This window comes from Hirundo rustica, chromosome 25 (genome assembly GCF_015227805.2).
Source record: "Hirundo rustica isolate bHirRus1 chromosome 25, bHirRus1.pri.v3, whole genome shotgun sequence".
Classification (NCBI taxonomy): Eukaryota; Metazoa; Chordata; class Aves; order Passeriformes; family Hirundinidae; genus Hirundo; species Hirundo rustica.
The window spans coordinates 2,176,523-2,194,047 of NC_053474.1; the positions used below are offsets into that span (position 1 = coordinate 2,176,523).

At 58.4% G+C, this 17,525-nt stretch overlaps 1 protein-coding gene across 2 annotated transcripts; it reads left to right on the forward strand.

Moving 5' to 3' along the window:
- Nucleotides 1–11,241: 11,241 nt before the first annotated feature.
- On the forward strand, nucleotides 11,242–14,829 carry C25H1orf216 (chromosome 25 C1orf216 homolog). 2 transcript variants are annotated; one of them, XM_040086272.2, is made up of 3 exons: nucleotides 11,319–11,335; nucleotides 12,349–12,402; nucleotides 12,503–14,829. In XM_040086272.2, exon 3 carries the CDS (start codon nucleotides 12,519–12,521, stop codon nucleotides 13,326–13,328), a length of 810 nt encoding a protein of 269 aa, XP_039942206.1. In that variant the 5' UTR covers nucleotides 11,319–11,335; nucleotides 12,349–12,402; nucleotides 12,503–12,518; the 3' UTR covers nucleotides 13,329–14,829. The 2 variants fall into 2 exon arrangements, with proteins under 2 accessions (XP_039942205.1, XP_039942206.1); XM_040086271.2 differs by lacking the exon at nucleotides 12,349–12,402 and having other exon boundaries at nucleotides 11,242–11,335.
- Nucleotides 14,830–17,525: the final 2,696 nt, after the last annotated feature.

The following is a 17,525-nucleotide window of genomic DNA, read 5'->3' on the forward strand; positions in this document are numbered from 1 at the left end:
GGCATCCCAGCCCTCACCTTTGCCACGGGGGTGCTGCACAGAGCCCAGAGGTCCCTCTCCATCCTGGCATGGCTGGCTGTGGCTGCTGGGGTTCAGCCCTGAGGTTCCAGCTGGAGGGGGACACAGTGCAGCATCCTCCTGCACTGCCCAATTTCCAGCTGCTGCTTCACAGACACTCGTTTCTGTGCAGGAAGAATAATTCACCACCAAGGCTCTAATGCCACCTTTATGGCAGCTCAGGGTCCAAAGGTGGCATTTCCACATTGCTGCTTTACATGAAGCCTGGAGGAAACCCTCAGCCTTTCCCAAACAGCCACCAGATTAGAGAAAAAGTGGCTTTTCCTTCCTTCCACCTGCTCCTCAGGGAGCCTGGATGGGGCAGAGGGGCCTGGGAATGTGAAGTTCGGGAGCTGCCACTTGGGGTGGCTTTTTCCCAGTCCCAGCTCTAGGCTGGCACTGTGCTGGAAAGGGACACTGCTGTGGCTCATCGAGACACCCCGAGCCCCTGGCTGGCAGCGTTGGGGTGCCTCGGGGTGCCTCAGTGAGCCTCTCTCAGCAACCTCCCAGTCAAGGACCCACAGAGAGATTCCAAGACATCTCCCATCCCAAACCATCCCATCCCACCCCATCCCATCCCATCCCATCCCATCCCATCCCATCCCATCCCATCCCATCCCATCCCATCCCATCCCATCCCATCCCATCCCACCCCACCCCGTCCTGTCCCATCCCACCCCATCCCATCCCACCCCATCCCATCCCATCCCATCCCATCCCATCCCATCCCATCCCATCCCATCCCATCCCATCCCATCCCATCCCATCCCATCCCATCCCATCCATCCCATCCCATCCTGTCCCATCCCATCCCATCCCATCCCATCCCATCCCTTCCCATCCCATCCCACCCCGTCCCGTCCCGTCCCGTCCCGTCCCACTCTGTGGTGACCGCAGCAGGCATTCCCAGCAGGATGCACATCCCAGCTCCACCAGTGCCAGCACAGACCCTCCAACCAAAGGCAATGCCACTGCTGTAAGAAGATAATTAAATCAACAAGCAATTAAACTCTCCGTGTGGTCCCCATTTTGCAGGACGCGAGGGCGAAGCTGGCGGTGCAAATCTCCAAGCGAGGCGTCCGGGATGAGCTCACAGGCAGCCCTGGGCTGGTTTGGGTGTCCCCTGCTCCACCTGCAGATTTGCTGAGGGTGTGGGAGCCCCGAAGTATGATAACATCTCCCGAGGTGTGAGTGCAGCCAGCCCCCACAGCCTGGCCCATGGGGGTTGCTCCATCCCTCCCCTAGGAAAAGGAAAAGAAAAGGAAGGGAGGATTGGATGGCATCGGTGTGGTTGGCAAAGAGCGCTGAACATCTGCAGGGGTACAGGCAGGGCGGGAGGAGCTGGGTTTGTACCCCTCAGCCAGCACCCAACAGCTCGAGCCTTGGGGCTGGGGTCTGTCCCAGTGGCTGTGAGCGACGCTGCTGGAGTCTCCAGCTCGGATGGAAACTGGAGATGCCAAACCAAATCCCATCGTGGGGCCAGTGATGACCCCAGTCTGGTGAGGCTGGTGCTGGTGGGCTGGCAGGTGAGCCAGGCATCGGATCCACTCCCTAAAGCCACAGCTCCATCCCGAGAGCTGTGCCACGGTGGCCACGGGGTGTTTTTAATTCAAAGTGCGGGACCTTACAGCAAGATCCTCACACAAATTTTGGCAGGGCCGCTATTGAGTGGCACGGGGCCGACGGTGTCCCACTGCCCTGGGGGCCAGCGTGATCCCCAGCGATGGGGGACAGCCAGGAGGGGACACTGCTCCCCACTCTGCCCCGGCCCCCCGTGGTCCCGCAGCTCTGGGGTCGGGGCCGGCTGGGCCGGTGTTGCCGGGAGCCACACGCACATCCTGCAAGGGGAAGAGCCCTGCTCCCAACATCTGCTTGGCGTTTGTTTGTCTTTCATTCCCATTCCTGCCCTGCCTCCCCCTCCGCTTTCATCCCTCCATCTGCACAGGCCTAAAAATAGGGCCGTGGCCAGCCTCGGTCTGTGCCTCATCAGCCTGTCGGGATCTTGGTATGATCCCATTTGTGACCCGGCAAGGTGGGGACGGGACCCACCAGTGTCCCTCAGACGCCACTTTCCTGCCACAGCTGCCAAGGAGCTGTTCTGCCCTGGGTGCTGTTCCCTGCTCCTGCCCCAAAATGCTCAGTCCTGGGCATGGGGGATCTCGGGCTGAGCCTCGTGTCAGCCCCTGCAAAGGAAGAGCAGAGAGGTGACCCCAACCCTCAGCTTGTATTCTCCCCAAAAGTGCCTGGGGTGAGGAAGCGGAGCCGCAGGGACACGCTGCTCACTGCCTGGGGCTGCAGCGGGACCTGGCTGTGCCACAGCTCCTTGTGGGCTGCCCGGGATCCCCAGGAGCTGCTCCGAGATTTCCATCCCATCCTGCTCTCCAGGCAGGCTCATCCCCTCAGCCTCCCTGCAGCGTGGAGCAGGATGAGCATCAATTTGGCACGTCCTCCTGTCCCCTGCCCGTTCCCCAAGTTGCTATGAATAAATCATTGTTTTATTAAAGAGTAGCAGCTGCTTTTTTTCTTCTCCTGGTTTTTTATTTGTTTTTTTCTTTTTTTTTTTGGTTTTTTTTGACACCCCATCCGTACCCACGGAGCCCTTTGGCACATGCTCGAACGCTGAAGCCCCATTGAGGGCCCCCAGAGCATAGCAATTGATACACAGAGATCCCCAAATCCTATTCAGACCCCGCTTTTCTGCACGAGCAGCCTCTGAACAGCTCATTCACTGCTCTTTTTGTCGCCGGGGTTAAGTGGTTAAGTGTGTGTGGATCCCATAAAAGGCCTTTACTCCATGAAAAGCTATATTTACATTGTAATCACCAAAGAACTGTTTAGGCAGTCAATAGGCTCGGCGGTTTGTCCCTCACCTCTCCCGCTGAGCCCCCCGGAGCAGGACTTTTGTGGGATTACGTCCCCCCACGCCAGCTGCCGGGGGCCGCGGGAGCCGCCGCTCTTTGTCTCGGCACGGAGCCGGGCACAGCCCAAGCTCCTGAAGCTCCTGAAGCTCCTGAAGCTCCTGGAGCTCCTGGAGCAGCATCCTGTATCCCGGTGGCCACGGTGCCTCCGGCAGGGACAGCTCCCAGGAGGGCTGGGATGGACCTGGTGGGATGAATCCGGTGGGATGAATCCGGTGGGATGGACCTGGTGGGATGGATCTGGTGGGATGGATCTGGTGGGATGGACCTGGTGGGATGGACCTGGTGGGATGAATCCGGTGGGATGGACCTGGTGGGATGAATCCGGTGGGATGGACCTGGTGGGATGGACCTGGTGGGATGGATCTGGTGGGATGGACCTGGTGGGGTGAATCCGGTGGGATGGACCTGGTGGGATGAATCCTGTGGGATGGACCTGGTGGGATGGATCTGGTGGGATGGACCTGGTGGGATGGTGGCTCCTGGGTGAGCCCTGTCCTGGGTGTGCTGGTGCCAGAGGACTCGTGGCCATGAAAGCGACTTGTTGAGCTCATCCCATCATCGCTGGAAGAATTAGGCTGGATATCAGGAAAAGGTTCTTCCCCCAGAGGGTGATCAGGCACTGACTGACCAGGCTCTCCAGGGAATGGGCACGACCCCAAGGCTGCCAGAGCTCCAGGAGTGTTTGGACCATGCTCTCAGGCACACCGTGGGGTTGTTGGGGTGTCTGGGCAGGGTCAGGAGCTGGACTCAGTGATCCTTGTGGATCCTTTCCAGCTCAGGATATTCCATGATTCTGTTCTGTGATTAACCAACCTCCTGGCTCCAGGAGCCTCCCTGGTACCCCGTGAGTGAAGTGTGAGCTAAAATTTTATCACTCTAACAAGATTAATTGAGCACAGCCAAGAATGGCAAAAGCAAAATGAATTCACCGAGAGCAAGGCAAGGGCTTCCCTTTCCACCAGCAGCGATTTCCATGTAATCAATTAGATGATGTTCCAGCTGATATCCCTGTCGGGAACGCGCCTGCTCTCCCCACACGGGAGCAAATATTCAGAACAGCAGCACTTGCAGAGTAAATATGGGAGAATTCCCCCCATATTCCCCTGGAAACCCCCGTGAGGTGTACCCAGCAGGGATTAGCACTGAAACAGCCAGGGGGAATGGGAGGCTGCATCCCTGGATCGGGATGGAGACGGGGGTGAGGTCAGGATGGAATAAATGGGGAGTGGGGATGAGGGGATGCTTCTGCCAGACACATGCCAGCAGAGATCCCCGATGAGGAGCAATTCCAAACCAGCCTGGTCCCATCACAAACCACAGGGAGTAAGGTGGGCACAGCCCATGGGACTTGGCCACCAGCCCCTGGGCGCTGGAGCGGTGGCGGGTGAGCTCCAGTTGGTGGGGTCCCCCTTTCCCTGCTCTCTTTGTGCAGTTTGCTCCTGAAAAACAGAAATTGGGATGTTTTCACCGTTCTGTTTTTCCTGGTGCCTCATGTGAGCTTTGTGATATGAGAAGTTTCAAAGTCTTTTACTGCACCCTCCTGCCCAACAGGAATTGGAATTGCGGGGCTGCACACACCGGTTAAGTGAAAAAGGTGACTTTGCCAGAGGGGCAGAATCCCCATGGATGGCATTCCTGGCTCCAGCACAGCCTGAGGGGTGACATTCCCTGCACAGGAGCTGGGAGAAAGGTGCCTGGTGCCCTGCGTGCCCCTGTGCCGTGCCCTGCACTGCCAGCACCGTATTTCCAGCATCGTGGTTGGAGCCCGTGGCACCAGCACCGGCTCTGGTCCCGGCCCTGCCTTCCCCAGCCATTTGCATCATCCCAGGGTTTTGTTTTCCCTCTGGTTTGGCTCCTGCCTGGATTTTTCAAAGGCTCCGGAGCAGCGAGCGCCCTTCCTCCCCCGGCCGGCGCACATTGTTCGAATTAGTGCCTAAATGAAAGGATATTGTTGGTTCCTGTTGGGAGATAATAACCTCGGTAGCGGAGGGAATTTCACCCATGCAGAGAGAATTTGCCGGGCTGTTCCCGCCAGCAGAGCCCCTCGCCGGGGTCCGTCTCGCTGGGACGATGGCTGATGGGAATGGATCTGCCAGGAAGCCAGGGTTTATCTTGGCATGCCGCTCTAATTGCTGAGAACTCGGCTTTCTGACCTCAAAAATGTGCCACCGCTCCCCGTCTGGCACAGGGGCACCTCGTGGCACAGCACAGCCGGGATCAGCGCCGATAGCAGCGGTTGCCAGCCATGATCCCCGTGGAAAAGGGCTCCTCTTCCCAAATTCTTACGGGATTTCGGTTTCCCCTCTTCCTTCCCATCCGTCTGCCTTCTCCCATGGTTTAAGGAGACGTGAACCCCTTGCTGTGCCAAGTGGAAGTGGAAGAAAGGGAAAGGAAAACGTACCCAGACAATGGAAATCCCAGTATTTCCATTTTTTTACTAAAGCACAGAGGATTTCAAACATATGGAAAACATCCTTGTCAGCCCAAAAGGCACCTTCTGCTCCATTTTTCTCTTGTGGGGATGCCAAGTGGCTCCTGCTGCCTCAGTGGCCATCAGCCCCATCCCCAGGCTGCTGTGGCAGGTGCTGGTGGTGCGGAGCTCACAGGGACACAGGGACAAGCACAGTGGCACCTGGATAATGGGAGGGGATGGGCTGTGGGACCCCCCCATGGGGACCCTGCTCCTTGAAACCTGTGCTGAGCCCACGTCCAGCCATCCCACCTGGCTTCAACCTGGACAGTCATTTCATTTTACACCCCAAATTTTAAATTTTTAAAATTTTTTTCTTTGCCAGCTGTGCTCTGATTGAATTTTTAACAGATGTTTTGACTTGTTATAGGCGAAGGGAAAATAACTCAGAAGTGTTTCTTGATTAGAGCTTGTTCAAAGTTCTCTCGTGGAGCCGTTTCCACACCAGAAAATCCTGACTATGTGCAATCAAACATTTAATTTCCATGCACACAATATAAGAGGATTCCTTCAGGTTAGAATCTGTTACAGTTATTAATCAAAGCGGCGCAGCTGAAATGAAACCTTTTATTGAATGTTGTGACAAAGGGATAAATTAAAGCATTTCTGGAATGTATCAGATTTGGGTCCAAGGCCGAAATTTCAAAATCCTGACGTTTTTTTCTGCATTATGAGGTCCAAATGTGGAGCCTTTCCGTGTCGGAGCAGGCGTGCAGCACTTGGGGAGTGCTGGGAGCTGCTCTGTCACCGCTCCATCAGCGGGAAGGGAGGGGACGGTCCCGTGGCTGCCCAGGGACAGGGGCTGCACCATGTCCCACATCCCCTTCCCAAACATTGGCACCACTGTCCCTTCCAGGGACACACTAGTGAGGATCCTGCTCGCAACAGCCAAGGGACAGCGTTCAAATAAAAAAAGATACGCTGCAATCTACGGTGAGATTTTCATCGCCGAATCCTCGCGGAGAAATAGATGCGTGCTCTGGAGAGCTCTGCCTGCAGCCAGATGGGGCTGGGAGCGTGGCTGGAGCAGATTTGAGGAGCCCAAGGCAGGGACACGCCGAGGGGCAAAGCCACCCAGAGGCACCGGCTGTCCCTCCCCCTTCCTTTCCATTTCCCAAACAATTTCCTAATCAGACTTTTCTGTCTGGAGTTTATTAGTGATTCACAGGCCAAGAGGAAATGGTGATTTTTTGGGTCCTGGTCTGATGGAAGGGGTGGAGTCGGCAGCAATATTCCCTTTTTGTGGCTCAGCGGCGGATAAACCGCAGAGGAAACATCAACGGGAGCCAGCCCCGCTCCCCTGGCAGAGCCCTGCTCCCTTGGCCACGAGAAATCCATTTTTGGGGCGGTTTTAGGAAAGCAGAGTGAGGAGGATTCCTTTGGCAAGGGGGGGGTCTCTGTCCCCCGGGTGACAGAGCTGCATGTCCCCACCTTCCCATCACTGGAGGGTCACACCTCAGCTGGGCTCCCGGGCCCCTCAGCTTTTTCCTCCTCCTCCTCCTCCTCTTCCTCCTCCCTGTACTACCCAAAGGTTGATTTTGGGGCTGGGAGCTGCTGCAGTGAGCAGGCTCTGACCTCCGGTCTGGTGCAGCCTCCGTGGGATTCACAGCTCCTCTGAAATCCAATCTGCCCGCAGATTCCTGGCATTTTTCACCAAACACGGTGCATCTGCCGCTGCTTTTGATCCTGATTGAAAAGGAATAAAGGAATTCGAGGTACAGGTAGACACCAGGCAGCAGGACCGGGCAGGGGCTGGGGATGAGGGAATGGGGACACCTGGATCCAGCCCCCTCCGCCCCTTCCCCAGCCCTCAAGTGGTGTTTGCTCCAGAAAATCCTGTGAGAAATGCAGGCTGTGGGATGCTGCACGTGAGAGCTGGGGCCAGGGCTGGGGCTGGGGATGAGGATGAGGATGGAGCAAGGCCAGGGATGGGGCTGGGCTGGCAGTGATGCTTCCTCCCTCCAGACCTGCGGCTTTTCCGGCCCCTCTCCAGAGAGGAACGCCAGCACTTGTACAGCCTGGGGTTGCTTTTCTTTTCCTCTGCCTAAAAACATGACCTATGGATCTATGAAGACAAGAGCGTTGTTTTTAAATTTTGTGAGGCCAAGAGGACAAACCTGTTAAAAGCATCCTCCTCCTCCTCCTCTTCCTCCCTCCATCTGCAGGACCTGCCACTGCTCCCAGCCCCAGCTCTGCAGTCACAGGGCAGAGTTATGGTCCTGGCTCCTGTTCCCACTGTCAGTATTGGACCTGGATCCTCACAGCCCTCGGTCCTTGCGAAGCCCCTCACAGCCAGGGACATCCACATTGCCCAGACACGTCACCCCCGCCTTCGACCCAACGCTCAGCCCCAGTTTCAGCTTCCCCAGAACCCCCTCCCTCCCCTCCCCTTGTATTTACCCGAATGTGTTTACAATTACAGGGGATGCCAGGGAACGCAGAGCGCCGTGGCCAGCGAGTCAGCGTCGGGGCACTGCGGGCTGGAGGTCAGCACGCTGTTTACTTTAATTTCTCTGAGAGCTTTTTGGGAGATTTCCCTCCTCCATTATTAAACTCAGATGAGCCGCTGGGGAGGTTAGGTCGCATGTGGTTCAGGGCACTTTCTTCTTTTGTAATTTTTTTTTCTTTTTTTCTTTTTTTTTTTCCTTTCTGTATTTGCAACGTTTTGCCCTTAACTCTTTCGGGACAAGCTGCCCATCTCAGCACTGGGATACCAAGATGAGCCCATGAGTGGGATGGTGGCTTCTGGATGAGCAGTGTCCTGGGCTGGTGCTGGAGCACTCAGGGCTTGAAGATGCCAGCACAAGCCCATCCCAGCATCACTGGGAGGTTTAGGCTGGCTACCAGGAAAAAAATTCTATCCCCAGAAAGTGGTGGAGCACTGCCCAGGCTTCCCAGGGCATGGTCACAGCCCCAAGGCTGCCAGAGCTCCAGGAGCACTTGGAAAACGTCCTCGGGGACATGGTGGGGTCCTCAGGGTGTTTCTGTGCAGAGGGCACGGGGGCTGCAGGCAGAACTGAGGAGCAGCAGAACCTGAGGAGCAGCAGCACCAGCACTCGCCTGCTCCTGCAGCCCCGGCTCCCGGCAGGGCCGTGCGTCCCCAGCCCGGCTCGCAGCGGGCGGGTTTGAACTCCGGTGCCTCCATCCCGGCGGAGGGAGGGGTCGGGACCGGCCGTGGCCGCAGCACGGGGCTGATGTCATGCAGGCACGGGGCCAGGTGCCAGGGCTCCTTCTGGGACCAATTTGGGTGGAAGGCCGTGGCGCGCTGCGGCCGTTAGCGGGACGCGGCAGATGAGGAGCAGACGGCGGCTTCCCTGAGCGGGATGAGCGCAGGGAGCGGGGAGCTGGGCCCTGGGCTTGAAGGATGATTTCCTCCATGGCCGGTGCCACGCTCCCGTCTCTGGCATGTCCCTGTGATGCAAGGTCACAGAGGCTCTCCCAGCCAGGACAGGCCCTGGGGCCGGGGAAGGGCACGGCATCCAGGCCCTGGTGCAGTGATCTGGTGCCAGTGCCTCCTGGAGAAGCTCCAGTGGGTCACCCCAGCACCCTTCTCCCTTCCAAGCTGAGCGTCCCCAGCTCTAAAACCCCAGCGCATCAAGTCCTGTGCTCAGACTTCTTAAATAATTTTTAATTTCCTGGAGGGAAAGCTTTTAATTCATTTCTGGAACAAAGTGGGGGAAGGGAAGATGACTCTGAAGTCCATCACTAAGTCCTCTCCACTTCCAAACCTTCCCTTTCCTACTGTCCCCAGCCCAGCTCTCCCTGAGTGCCCATGTCCCCCCTATGCTGTGCCCCAAGCTGGGGTTCCCTGCTCTGGGGTTCCCCACAGGCAGATCCTTGCAGCGAGGGACAGCTCTGGCTGAGGGAACACTGGCTGGCAGAGGAATGGAACTGTTTTCACAGAAAGAGCAAATCCTGCTGGTCTCCACCAGACACAGACGATGCCAGGAGCTGGGCTGAGCCTGAGCTGCACCAGTGCAAAATCCCAGTGAGACAGACCCCTAAAAACACTGCTTCTGGGTCCCTCAGTGAACCCAGAACTTCCCTGGCTCCCACCAAGGCTGGCACTTGGGAGAAGAACCCCAAACCCCCCAAACCACTGGAGCCAGAGCCAGGGCAGCAGGTTTGCAGCAGGCTCCAGCACACGTTGGTCTGTGGGGATTCCTGGGGTGGGGACAAGCAAAGCTGAGAGAGGAGCAAACCCTGTTCTGCCCTGGAGCCAGGGCACTCGTGGTTTTCTGTCTCATTGAAATCTAAACTGGAGATGGAAAACGCCTGTTTGGGACGTGCCTCTTGGTAAACCGGGGGAGAAAGTCCCTGAATGAGTCAAAATTCCCTCTGTGCTCTCAGCGATGAAAATTTCACTCTGTTTGAGTTCAGGCCACGATGGGAGTGAAGCCCAGAGTAGCACAAAGCAAAGGCTGGGCTGATGGCAAAGGCTGAGCTAAGCCCATTGTGTGGCTCCTGTTTCTGTCCTGCCCATCCCCAGATGCCTGAGTCAGCTCCTGCCTTTCCTGTGTGACGGGAAGGGTTTGTTCCTTTAATCCCAGGTTTCTCCTGGAGCTGCAGCCCAAGTGTCCCAGTTACAGCTCTTGGTCCTGCCCTTCTTACTGCTCCTCCATGGAGTTGTTGAAGCCTTTGGAGCAGCCGTGAGCAGGAGAGGCTGTCGAGGGGCCTGTCGGGCAGAGGAGAAATTAAAACACCTTATTTATCCCTCACATATTCCACAATGTCATGGGGGAACATCTGCATTTCTCCCTTACATCCCACCTCCAGTGATCCAGAGCTTTCAAAAGGATCTTTGTCCACCCCGAAAGCACCTCCATCCCTCCTTCCTTCCCCTCGGGGCAGGTGAGAGGTGCCGAGCCCAGCCTGGGCTTGGGATGCCGATGCTTTATTCGTGCCACATCTATCCCAGAGCTCGCACAGGATGGCAGAGGAGGCCACATCGCGTGATCCGGCAGGAGATGGGACCATCCTCGCCCGGGGCAGCTCTCTGGGTGTTTGGGGGACTATGTCCCAGCCCCACAAAGCCTCTTTATCTCCCGAGACGTTCCCGGTGCTTCATGTGACCCCCGCGCCGGGCGGGGGCTCGTGGGAAGCGTTTGATGTTCCTGAGGCTTTTTCTTTCCCAGCGAGGACAGCCCGGCTCCGGGCGAGGGGAATAAAGAACCCACTGAGCGCTCAGCTCCATCCCCATCCCCACGGGGACCTGCTGAGCCTCACGGGACCCCCGGGCCGGTGGGAAGGAGCCAGAGCGTCCCAATGCGGCCACCCCGCCCGTGTCGGGCTCTGCGTGCCGGGGCTTCCGGCTGCTTCTCCCGGACACGGGTGGGAGTTTCCCCTTTCCCCTGGTGGGGGTTCCTCGAGGGGTGCTGTGGGTGAACACGGACCCATAGGGATACACGCAGTCACGGCAGCCGGGGGGCACCGGGCAGGACCGGGCAGCCTCGTTCACCCCGAGCATCCCCGCTGCCTCCGAGCATCCCTGTCCCCCCAAAACATCCCTGTCCCCCCAAAACATCACTGTCCCCACAACTTCCCTGTCCCCACAACATCCCCGTTCCCCAAGCATCCTTGTCCCCCCCAGCATCCCCGCTGCCCCCGAGCATCCCTGTCCCCCACAACATCCCCGTCCCCCCCCCCCAGCATCCCTGTCCCCCCCAGCATCCCCGTGCCCCCCCAGCATCCCCGTGCCCCCCCAGCCGCCCGCCGGCGCCGTCGGAAGTGCTGCCGTGACACCTCCCCACGCGGGGCCGCTTCCGCTCCCGCTCCCACCCGCGGCGGCGGCGGCGCACGGAGCCCGGGCTGGGAGCGGGGCTGGAGCAGGAGCAGGAGCAGGAGCAGGAGCAGGAGCAGGAGCAGGAGCAGGAGCAGGAGCGGGGCGGTGAGTGCTCGGGTCCGGCCGGGCGGTGCGAGCGCAGCGGCGGCTCCCGGGGGTCGCGGTCCCGCCCCTGGCCGACCTGCGGGTTCAGGGGGGGCTCTGCGGGGGCAGCGGGACCCCCCGGCGGGGCTGGGGCTCTGCGGGGGCTCTGCAGGTCGGGGATGCTCCCGGCTCGCCCCCAGCCCGGCCCCTGCGGGGGAAGCGCTGCTCTGGGCTGCAGCTCTTTTGCGGGGTGCAGCGGTTTTGCGGGGTGTCACCCAGCCCTGGAGCGAGCAGATGTCAGCGCGGGGGGCTGCGGGGCGGGGGTCCCGGGGTTCCAGGCCTCTGGCAGCACCCCGAGCTGGGCACGGGCTCCTGCAGCACCCCTCCTGCTGCCCCGCTGCTGTCCGGGGTCAGCCCGGGACACACGATGGGTTCCTTCCTGCCGCTCCTGTGAGCGCGTCCTTGTAGGACAGAGCTCGGAGAGCGCCTCTCGCTGCCAGCGAGCCGGCAGGGAAGGCTGGGATAAGCTTTCCTTTTCTGGGCCGCTCTGTTCCCAGCCCTGCGGAGAAGGAAGGCCATTGGGGTCACCAGCTTGGGCACAGGCAGAGGCCAGCCCCACCTCCTGATGCAGGGCCGATGGCAGAGGTTGTGCAGAGGAGCCCAGGCAGTCTCAGCTGCTGAAAGACATTTCTTGCTGTTGGGAAAGCGTCTCCTTCCCAGCACACCTTTACCAGCATGGAATTAATTGCGTCTGCCGCAGCCAAAATGCTGCTGGCAGCACGCGCAGCTGCGTGCCTGCGCCCCGTGATGCCCTTTGGCATCGCCCAAGGGATGCTGCAGGAACATGGGCTTGGACTGGAGCTCTCAGGGAAGATGGATGGGATGGGAGGTGGCTCCTTGAGCCTCTGTATCAGGTGGGAAGATGCCCTTGGATGGGCGGCATCCCATGGCAGGGGGTGGGAACTAAATGAGCTTTAAGGTCTCTTCCAACCCAATCCATTCCACGATTCCGTGATGTCGCATGCTGAGAGCAGCAGCCAAACCCCAAGGAACGCTGACCCCGTGGTGGGTCCAGTACCTTTAAAGAGGTAAACGAAGCTAAGAGCGTGTTTTTCCCTGCCGCAGCTGCCCTGAGCTCCGGTTGTGCCAGCCCACAGGCGTTGTCACGGCCCCGTGTCTCTCTTGCAGGCAGGACACCGGCGAGATGTTCGCTGTCTGCCCAGCAAACCCCCGGTTCCAGCAGGGCCGGGGGGGCCCAGCGCCGGGCACGGCCGTCCCTGGGGCGCCGCGTGGGCCGGACTCCAACTCCAACTTCGTGGGAGAGGTGTGTGACAGCAACGAGAACTGGAGCCAGCCAGCGCCGGGGTCCCCGCCGGAGGAGGGCTCCAGCCGGAGCGAAAACACCACAAATCCCTCTGATAATCTGCTGTTATTAATGCAGAGACAGATGGTCCAGGGCCGGCTTAGGGACAGCGCCCCGGGCCCGGGCGACGCGCACCCCGAGCAGGGCGTGCGCAGCCCCCCCGAGGGAGCCGAGGGCAGCGGGGCAGGGGGACAAAACCCAGCCGAGGGGGCGGCCGGGGGATGTGTCAAACCCCCGAGCTCCCCCGCAGAGGACAACGGCTACACCAGCAGCTCCCTCAGCATCGACAGCCCCGAGAGCACCTGCAGCACCACCTGGGACCCTCCCGCCTCTGCCCCCCAGGCCAGGAGCCCCCCTGAGGCAGGACCGGCCGAGCCGGAGCTGGGGACCCTCTTCCCGGTGCTGGCAGAGGCCGTGCAGCACCTCCAGGACAAGGAGCGCTTCAAGGAGCAGGAGAAGGAGAAGCACCACATCCAGCTGGTGATGTACCGGCGCCTGGCCCTGCTGCGCTGGATCCACGGCCTGCAGCAGAAAGTGGTGGACCAGCAGAACCGGTTGCAGGAGAGTTTCGACACCATCCTGGATAATCGCAAGGAGCTGATCCGCTGCATGCAGCAGGGCCCAGCCTGCCTCGCTGCCCCCGGCCCCTGAGGTGCCACCAGCGCAGCCCGGCCCAGCCGTCACCCTCCGGATGGTGTGGGGTTGGCTGGTGGCATCTCCGTCCTGTGCCAAGCACTCACCGGGCCCCTGGGTGCCCACCCTGCCCTTCCCGTCTCTCTCTGACCCAGCCAAGAGTCCCCGAAGCGTTCATCTCCATTATCCCTCTGCACTGGAATTTGTTTTGTCCTGCACTGGGCTGGGTTGACCTCAGGCCCTTGGGGTTTGCAGAGCCCGAGGTGACCAGGCTGGTCTTTAAACCTAATCTAGTCGATTGTTGAGCCTGGCTTAGCCACACCCGTGCTGGGATGGCCGTGCTGGAGCTGCAGGGCAGTGAGGGCCCCAGGGCAGTGAAGCTTTTAAACCTCCCTGGGCAAAAGCACTTCCAGCATGTGCCTCATCCCCACATCCCACCTGCAGCCACAGCCCAGCCCCTTGCTGGTGAGAGTGAGGTGTCCTGGGCTGGGAGAGAGAGAAGAAATCATTCTGAAAAGCGACCTCAGAATGCTGAAAAGTGAATTTAAGTCGAATGATCCAACAGCAATCTATGTTTTTAATGTCAGTAGTAGAGAGGAGTTAATTCAGGTCTATGCGTGTGTGCACGTCTGTCTGCTGTGGGCGATGCTCTCGCTCAGTGCATGATCCCAAAGCTGCTCATCAACTTGTGGTGTTGGTGTTTACATTAGTTTATCATTTGAGAGCAAAGAGGGGTTTTTTTCTTTTTTTTTAATCTGCGTTTTATCCTGCCAGAGCTGTGCACAGAACCCAAAGAACGATTGTCTTAACTAGAGATGGGAAAGGAGCTGCTGTGTGTGTTTGCTGTGCTTTGCTATGGGACACACATTCCATGTAAGTGCTGGTGTGGAGGAGCAGCAGTGGGCAGTGAGGGCTCAGCCAGAGGGGTCTGCACTCCCTGTCCCGCCCCAGTGACCAATCAAAACCGGGCACTGATTCCATTTCTCATCTGCAAAGGAGGGAGGTGAGGGAGATGAGGTGAGGGAGATGAGGTGAGGGATTCCAGCGCTGCCGTGTTCCTCCCAGCCAAACTGCTTCCTGCCATCGGAGGAGCCACTTCACCAGGACCCCAGCAAACAGCGGAATCTGGCAGCCTGGTCAGATCCTGGCACCCAGCGCCCACCAGATGCTCCTGGACTGTGGATAAACTTGGATAACCAAGCCCACCAGTGACCCACCAGCCTCCTCCCGCCCCACACGGGGCACAGCCGGGCTCTGCTCCCCCTGGGGCTGCTGCCAGGGGGTGAAGTGAGGAGATCCACAAAAATCCTCTTCCAAAATGGGCATTTTGGTGGCAAAGGGTGCACTCAGCTCAAAGCATCCTGTGCCAGCGCTGGAGGATTCTGGCAGCTCCCCCCGAGGCTCACGCTGCCCTCCCCTCCCTTCTGCTCGCTCGTGTCCAGCGCCTGCTGCCTCTGTCATATCCCAAACCTGTGATCGTGGGCATGTTGCACAGCTTAATAAAAGCCTTGGAGCTGAAGGAGCCGAGCCCCAGCTGGATTTGTTCCTTTCTTTCCCTTCCCAGGCCTGCCGGGGCTGGAGCGAGCGCAGGGGGCACCGTGGGTGAAAGGCAGGTGGAGGGCACAGGTCTTGGCACCTTCCTCCCATCCCTGCATCCCTGGGCACGCTGGCCTGCTGGCAGTTGTGCCAGCGCTGGCAGTTCATCCAGCCTCGATTTTTAAAGGGTTTTTTTAAAAAACTCGGGTGTGTGTCGCTCCTCCCCTCTCTCCTCGGGGCAGCAGGGAGCCGGCGCTGGGGCGCAGTCTGAGCGCAGGATTTGCTTTCTGCCCCAGGAGAACGCGGCTGGAACCGGGGGGACCGGATTCCCAGATTCCTGGCACCCTGCCCTGCGGCCCTGCTCGTGGGGAGGGCTGGGGGCAGCTCCGGGTGATGGGGGTGGCAGATAACAACACCTGAGTGTTGACCCAAAGGTGACTTTGCCTCAGGCTTCACAGAGATTAACTAGAGATGAAAAACCGAGGCTGGAGCAGCCCTTTGAACCCTCCCTCACCTTTCCCCCCACCCTTTCCTGCTTCTCCTTTCCAGCCTCTGCGTCTGTGGGAATCCAGGGATGCAATTCGGGGATCCATGTGCAGACACAGCGAGGCACGAAGGGCAGAGTGGCCACATTTTTCCATCCTCAGCCGTGCCCTGCAGCCCGGGGCTGCCGGGAGGTTTGTCCCAGCCCTCGGGGGTTCCGTAGGATTTGGGGGTGCTTCTCTCTGAGCCCGTTTTTCATCCACTTTCCATGGAGCCCAAGCTCCGTCAGGTTTGGGGGAACAGGAGCCCTCCCAGCCCCGCAGCGAGACTGAGAGATTCTCTGTTTATCTTGGGCGAATGCTTTACACAAATAATTATTTCCAAGGTAAATATTGTGAAAATCCAGATTATTTGCTCAAGAAATGAAAGAATAACTGTGGGGGCACATCAAAGAGGTGGATCTGCTCTGGCAACAAGAGGCTTCCTCCCTGGTTATTGGGAGCCCGGTGCTCCTGCCCCAGGACCTGGCTGGAGATGGCCAGAACTGATTTGCAAAATCAACTTCAGACAGAGCTTTTCCACCCCCAGCTCCCGTGCCTCAAATGAGATTTGGGAATTAATTAAAAACCCAACCGATTGCGAGGAGGGGGGAACAATAAAGACACGAAACGTTGCAGGGTTGAGCCCAGGCCAGCTTGGAGGGGGCAGGGCCCCACCCTGGGACACTCTGACCCTGCATCCTGTGCTCAGCCCCCTCTGGGTGCAGTTCAGGTGGGATGGGTGCCACAGGCAGGCACCAGCACGGGGCTGGGACAGCGATCTGACCCAGGACTCCATGGCAGGGATTTCCCCGTTCTCAGGGATTGCCAAACCCCCGTAAAGGGGTTGAATTCTCACCTCACAGAGGGATTAACTCGGCTCTCGGGGCAGATGCTCCAGCCCCAGACATCCCCAGGTCGGTGGGAGTGCCACCAGCAGGATCTGCATCCAGCCATTGGTCCGAGCAGAAACCTGGAGCCACGTTGGGGCTCCCCCCCAGCACAGGGGGATCTGAGGTATGGACCCCACGGCATCTGAGCCTGAATTCCCATTCCTGACTCACAGCCCCTTTGGTTTTAAAGCCTCCTCTGAAAGTTTATTATTACTATTATTTCAAATCCCTGTGACGCTGGGCCGGTTTTACTGCACGGAGCAAGGTTTGGCAAACGTTGCCTTGCTTTGTAAGCTAAAAGAATGGCATTAAACCAAAATCAAGTATTTATGAAGCTTTGGAGGGAAATATTTTACCTTGTAATTGGAATCCACTCTGACCCTTTCCAGTATTTGGTGGGCTTAAAAAGAAGCCTTTAAAAATAAAATCGAATGATGCGATAACGGATGCAATGAAAGTACAAAAGAGAATTAATCATCTCAGTCCGTTATGCAGAGATCCAGACCGGGACACACTTAAAGCACCCCAGGATCCCCTGTTTATTGTGTCTCGCAGACTTCCAGATCCCACGTTTGGTGTGCAGTGGGAAAAGGGCTTTCCTTGCTCTCAGCTGGGAAGACGAGCACAGCCAGAGCTGCTCCCCTCAGCCCAAATGTCACATCCAGGCAGCACCCCGTGTGCTGAGGGGTCCCACTCCCCTGGGCACCCCTCGTCCCACCCTCACCATCCTTCCCCTGGGAAGGATGCTCCCTGGGGCATGGAGGAGTGAGGCTGCCCGGAGGGATGAGCTCAGCCCTTACAGGATCCATAGGTGCCACCGTGCTGGGAGCACCTGCCGCTGCCTGGGAGGTCCAGGAGGGTGGTGGGGAGCAGGGGAGCTCTGTCCTGCTGCTCCAGCCTCTCCACAGAGGGATCCTTCTTGTCCATCCAGGCTCCTTTTTCCTGCACCCTTGGAGGAGTGGCACTGACCACGGGAGGGTTGGATCCTGGGAGTTCACGTGTGGCCCTGGTGCATCCCTCCTGTTCCTGGGGCATCCACCGGGACAGAACCACCACTCACAGGATTTTTCAGGCTATACTCACTCCCTGATGTTTGATATTTATTTATATTATATTTTTTATTAAAAAAATATACATTGTATATTTTTATATATTTATTTATTTTATATTTATTTATATATTTCCTTTTAACCGCCTCACGCTGACAGAGTAAATACAGAAGAAATCCAGTCACCTCCTGCCTGAAACAGAGCAGAGTGCCAAGA